Below are 6000 nucleotides of genomic sequence, written 5' to 3' on the forward strand. Positions count from 1 at the left end.
CGATAAATCTTGTCTCCTTCCTTCGTCCTTAAAAAGAATCTTTAGATCGGCTCATTCCGAAAAAAAACAAATTTAGCCAATCATAAAATCCTTTGAAGAGAGCAGGTAGTATCAAAACACTCCTTTAATTGTTAATTTTGGTAATTTTACTTCTATTTTAAGCCCCCCCCCTCCCCTCCCCGATGCTACGTGCATGAGATGCATACAGAAATTTAGAGTCTATTGTAGTCATGCATTTGTTCACACTAAATAAATTCAAAATGACATATATTTACATTTTCCAGTGTCTTTGCCTGTGATAAAACACGTATCGATTTTGTACTATATAACCCATAACTTCAAATGACGCCAAATCGAGGCGCCAGTGGGGTTTGCTTGTTTATATTTTTCAAAAAATTTAACCATACGATGGCTTAAAATCATATAAATATAAGTAATAAGGAATCATTCTTTGAATATTATGAGGTGATAATTTCGGTCGGGGCGTGATCAGAGAATGGTTCCTTATTCCTTAAATATTGCTTTTAAAGTATCAACCACTACAGTGTAAGTCAAATACTCTTTCTTCAATTTCATACGATGTGACGACAATAATATTCAGACAGCACTTTTTGGATACATTAGATTCGTCACTGTACCGTATTTCATTGACTAAAATCATGCTTAAAGTTTGAGGTTTTACATATTACTTGTATTATAATTCCCCACCCATTCCCAAAAACATATAAGATACAAAGTTTTTTTACTATTATAGTTTGTCAAAAGTTGAAATATAATATAAAACAATAGAGATTCTGGGTTGGGTTTTTAAATAACATACATGTCAAACAAATAAAAACAAAGATAAAACACTACAAAACACATTTAGAGTGCAAAGCACTGTGGAGCTGTTATCTTCAACTCATACAGATCAACATATTCAACAGATAGAATAAATTAAGTACATATGATAACATTTGTGCCATTTCGCTTATCCTAAATCTATAACACGAATAGAAACTACCTCAGGAAGACAGATTGTCTTCTTCTTTTTTACATCGTATGTGTACACGTATATCTATTCAGACCATTGATATGATTGTCTCATCGGTCAAGGGTTTTTTTTTAATCCCACATGGGAATTCTAACACGCGAATTCTGCAAAAAAAAATCTTTATACATGGTCTGAATTATCTTATATAGATGGACATTCATCTCTAGTGCTTACTTACTACATGTACATGTTACATGCGCGGATCCAGAAAATTTTTCCAGGGGGGTCCGAAGGATAATTGTGTTTGCCAGGGGGGGGGGGGGGTCCGAGGCATATTTTCGCGATAATTTTACTATGTAAATTTAATAAATTTTCATTTTCCAGGGGGGGGGTCGGGACCCCCCCCCCCCCCGACCCCCCCTCTAGATCCGCGCATGATGTACATTGTATCAAAGGCAAGTAATGTGCATTTCCACAGTGAGATGTCTTCACAGTATAACTACAGAATGTTAACACTGTTTTCTCTGCTTCCATATCACTTCCCTGGCTCATAAGGATTGTATTCGTCTTCTTTCATGGAAGCAAGAGTATGGTTCACGACCCTATGGTGAGCCTCATCTGCTCGAATTGCCAACACTACATCCTTCATGGATGCAGTTTCCTGTAAACAGAGATGAGGCACATTAAGGGTCTGATTTAAAACTACTGACCGGGTAGAAATGGGTTGTACTGGTCGGTTTTCATGGATGCCAGAACATGGTTCACTTTCCGGTGATTAGCCTCGTCTGCTCGGATGTTAAATATGACGTCTTTCATTGTTCCGTTATTCTGCAAGTTATGGTGAATCCTTGATATGTATATATATTTTTCTCACACAATTAAAAACTGTAAATTTCTTTCAAATTACATCATCTACCTTATAAAATGTGGTCGTTTCCTAAACGTCGATCGTTGTTTCATGACCACATGCGTATCATTTTAGATGATATTCCAAAAATAAATTTATATTACATGTACATGTACGCATCAACGTCCACTAATGATTTTACTTCCATCAGTTGCATAATATATTGATGCTCGGATACTTATATACAGCTTTTATAACAATGAAAAGTATATCAAAGAATTTTTTCCAAATTCAATTGTTCAAAGCATTTCATACTTACTGGAAGTTTCCAATAGCGGATAGCCACGTCGGGTGCTGCTTTTGTTTGCCAGTGCTTTAGGGACCCTGACTCTATATCCTTTAATGCAAAAGTATGAATCAAACATGATATATAAATTTAATTTTATCTTTGTGACTTTGCAGATAATGTTTCCAACATAGACAACCACTACAGTGTAAGTCAAATACTCTTTTAATCTCAAGACAACCTTACGGAAAAAGTAACCAACAAATATTTCCGAGTAGATCTAATAATAATATACAATTTAAAAATTCAAAAACCATCGTACCCTCAAACATTTTGAGTAAGTAAACACTGCTTCCTCCTCTAGATAGCCAACGAACCGATGACAAAACCGAGGACTTAGCAGATAGGCAATGCTGAACATCGTGACGAAAGCACCTGGAAATATAAATCAACAATACAATTGTGTGCACCAGTCCTACTGTCCTTGGATTATCGGAGTTCAGTCTAAAATCTTCCAAAGTTACCTACCCTGAGACACGATGACGCCACTTCTAAATAACCAAGATGGTTGTCGAAGCTGCAATGCTGTCATCAGATGCATTCTTTCGTTTTCTGCTTCTTCTGAAAAATTTGCGAAGTCAATTTAGTTAGCGTATTTGCGGGTTTTTTTTTCAAACAAAATAACCTGACAATAAAGCATTAGTCTAGTCAATGATAACTCCCAACATTCTATGTAAAGAACTATGGCACCGAGCTAAAACATCCAAATGGAAACTATAAAACAAATCAGCTTTTTCATTAAGTTTTATTGCTATACACCTAAATAAAACATATTTGTTTGAAAACTCATTTCTCTAAAGTTATATTGCATGTATCCAAACTATACGACCTGCATATATTACATTTATGTAGCCAATGGCATGATCCGTACCTAAAAGGGTATGAATCCAGCCGTGATCCCGCTTGAGTCGGCGCAAAGAGTGTAAATGTCGCGTCATCGCTGCCACCATCCCTGGAACTCCAGCGACAGTCTCAAGGAAGCAAATCCGTCTGTGCGAAGAAAATAGACATGCTAAAGATGTTACTTGTCTCTTTGATGCATTATAATACATACATTATGTATTTATATTCTTAACCTGACGTATAGTGTCTAAAGAAAAAAAAACTTAAAATACGGTAAAATTGGGATTTACCTCTTCTCCAACTGTCTGAGGCCGATCTGTTTAATGTTACATATACCTGTGCTACCTATTACTGTATGAATATTTATCACGATATTTTTATTTTTGTAAACAAAATTGATCTTCGGGGACAATGTAATTAAAAAAACACAAAATAACACCTTTTTGTCAACATAACGTTCTTTTTTCTGGAGACTCTACATTAGCACTAATGATAATGTCCATTATTAATTTTTAAAATCTAAAACATCTTACAAAAAAAACTTACAAGACCCATTTCTTCTCCGTTCTTTCTCCCCAGTTGAACCCGGTTAAAAGGTCAAAAGTTGAACGTAGAACCTTCACTGATCGAAAGGCAAGCTGCAAATGAGAAAAACAATAGATTTATAGATTTCTGTTTGGTTCTGGTTCATGAGTTTATTATGTGTATCAACGTAATATTAAAGTAACTCAACTTGGAATTTTTAAAGGGGTCTAAATGTACGTAGAGTAAGCCAGCTAAGTAATCATATTTTGTTTGGTTTTGGGGGGGGGGGGGGGTGTGAACACTACAGTAATACGACAGGGGCGGTTAAACCCCTGGGTGTTTGCCTCATGAGTGCATATTCGTTTAGAAATTCTATTCTCACCAACCAATTTAAGAATGTCAAGTTTTTTTTTCATCTAAAGCTACTAGTTAACCAGTCTTTTATAAATGACAGAATTCACAATTTTACGGGTACATATCTTATATTCATAACGACAGTGGTTGATTGCAATTAAAAAATGACACTTTATACAGGTTCAATATCCGCTAACACCAAAATACTCACCCCCATACGTCACACCCTCTTTTAACGCTCTATACAGGTATGTTCGAAATATTTACGTAAAATACCGGTACGCATATATACCACTGTTTTGTACATAATTATAGCCATATCATATAAAACTGACCTTGTCTACGAATCCCTCCGGCGGTTTATGGGTGACCTTCACACTATGAAGTTCTTCTTCAGACCTAAACAGTAAGATATCAATATTTATACGTAGTTGATTTTACAATGTTAAATGAACAACAATTATAAATGAACAGTGCATATAGAAACTGGTTCTTTTCAATAAATTATTAAAACATTTACAGCTTCAAACGTTACCATATTGGGTGGGGTAGTGTGTGCGTGCCCATAGGGGGAGGGTTCTTCATTGACTCCACCAGTTTATCTGTGCTCTGTGGTTTCCTGTAAAATTCTGAATTATTTCATTTCCGTCAATTAGCATTCTAAATCATCGTCTTCTAATATGCATGTAGTTATGAGCAAAAAGCAAAAACGAAAGCTTATTTAGTATTGATATCTTTATTTATATCATGCTTCAGTTTAGAGGGGGGAAGCGAAAAATTTTAATATTTGTTAAATCTAAAATAGTAATTTTAAAAGTTTACCGAAAATAGGCCTCGGACACCCCCCCCCCCCCCTCCGGCGAACAGAATAATCGCTCGGACCCCCCCCCCCCCTTCTCCTGCTCCGGAAAAATTTCTGGATCCGCACATGCATATATATAATCAGTAATAAAAAACAGAATTCACACGAACCTGAAGTGATCGAGCTGTTCGGGGTCTGGGATTTTTTCAAAATTTCCCTCTTTAAATTTCTTTATATTTTCATCAACGTCAGCCTTTGTTCCTGCATTGCGAAGCTGAAATATTTAATTAATTTGCAATAATTCGAGAAAGTGTATTCAGTTCTCTTATATGTATTATAGGAATGTTAAACATTAAAATACTAGTATTTTAATGTTTAATAATATTCAATTGAAACATTCCTATAATACAAATTGAGAGAGAGAGAGAGAGAGAGAGAGAGAGAGAGAGAGAGAGAGAGAGAGAGAGAGAGAGAGAGAGAGAGAGCATATATATCCTACCCCATTGCTGGTGCGAATTCCACTGACCCTCAGTAGAACTGAATTATTTTCTAGATTCTTTAGTTGGGAACAGAAAATCCGGACACTATTTTCACTCAATTTCGTTATTTGTCGTAAACTTCCCATAGTGCATCGTATATTCAAAGTACCCAGATATATTCTTCACTTCTCAGATCTGAAAATAGCTTACAGTGACTTTTTTCTTATTTTCTGAAACATGCAAGACGGTCTCAATATAAATACCATTGAAATCATGAAATCCCCTCAATAACCCACTTACGCAAGCGCAGACAAGGTATTTCGTCACGACATTTTTAAGCTCTCAGTCCTCCGATATACAATTAACACAGGTTAAACTATTAGCAACTTTGAAATTGTTGAAAAAAAACATTGTCAAAAAAAATACTATACACAATACGCTTTAATTGACACCAAAAATGTAGATTTAATAGTACATGTGATATATCTCCATCGACCTTGTTTACATCCTTGTCGAGGGGCACCAAGGGGTAAATGACGATATCTCACGTCGTCCTTGCATCATCATCACGTTCATCCCAAGTACCCGACTGACTTATACAATGTTGCGTCATTCATCTTTACAGCTCAGTTATTTAAGGAAGTGCGAATATATTATCATGACATAAAATTTAATATCCTTTTAAAATAACGACTAAATTCACTTATCGTGAAAGGCTGTGTCATCAAAATTCATCGCAAGACGTTTAATCTTCATTATATTAAGGACGTGTAAATATATTATCATAACCTTAAATTTAGTATCACTTTGAAATAAAGACTAAATTCATAT

General features: G+C 35.4%; 1 protein-coding gene across 2 annotated transcripts; it reads right to left on the bottom strand.

The window, feature by feature from the left end:
* Window positions 1-820: 820 nt before the first annotated feature.
* LOC128187142 (uncharacterized) lies at window positions 821-6000 on the bottom strand. 2 transcript variants are annotated; one of them, XM_052857781.1, is made up of 12 exons: window positions 5470-6000; window positions 5190-5364; window positions 4861-4964; window positions 4424-4507; window positions 4224-4287; window positions 3556-3647; window positions 3038-3156; window positions 2635-2727; window positions 2429-2541; window positions 2140-2217; window positions 1411-1634; window positions 821-1220 (listed from the first exon to the last, which is right to left on the bottom strand). In XM_052857781.1, exons 2-11 carry the CDS (start codon window positions 5313-5315, stop codon window positions 1509-1511), a joined length of 999 nt encoding a protein of 332 aa, XP_052713741.1. In that variant the 5' UTR covers window positions 5316-5364; window positions 5470-6000; the 3' UTR covers window positions 821-1220; window positions 1411-1508. The 2 variants fall into 2 exon arrangements, with proteins under 2 accessions (XP_052713741.1, XP_052714476.1); XM_052858516.1 differs by lacking the exons at window positions 821-1220; window positions 5470-6000 and having other exon boundaries at window positions 1541-1801; window positions 5190-5446.

The sequence above is a fragment of the Crassostrea angulata genome, chromosome 1, assembly GCF_025612915.1.
Source record: "Crassostrea angulata isolate pt1a10 chromosome 1, ASM2561291v2, whole genome shotgun sequence".
NCBI classification, from domain to species: domain Eukaryota; kingdom Metazoa; phylum Mollusca; class Bivalvia; order Ostreida; family Ostreidae; genus Magallana; species Magallana angulata.

Excerpts from the sequence above, each read along its gene's own strand:
- LOC128187142 (XM_052857781.1), bottom strand. The coding sequence starts at position 5,315 with ATGGGAAGTTTACGACAAATAACGAAATTGAGTGAAAATAGTGTCCGG. Across the intron at positions 3,648-4,223 it reads CGGAGGGATTCGTAGACAAG|CTTGCCTTTCGATCAGTGAA; the intron begins GTCAGTTTTATA and ends TCTCATTTGCAG. Across the intron at positions 2,542-2,634 it reads TGGCGTCATCGTGTCTCAGG|GTGCTTTCGTCACGATGTTC; the intron begins GTAGGTAACTTT and ends TTATATTTCCAG.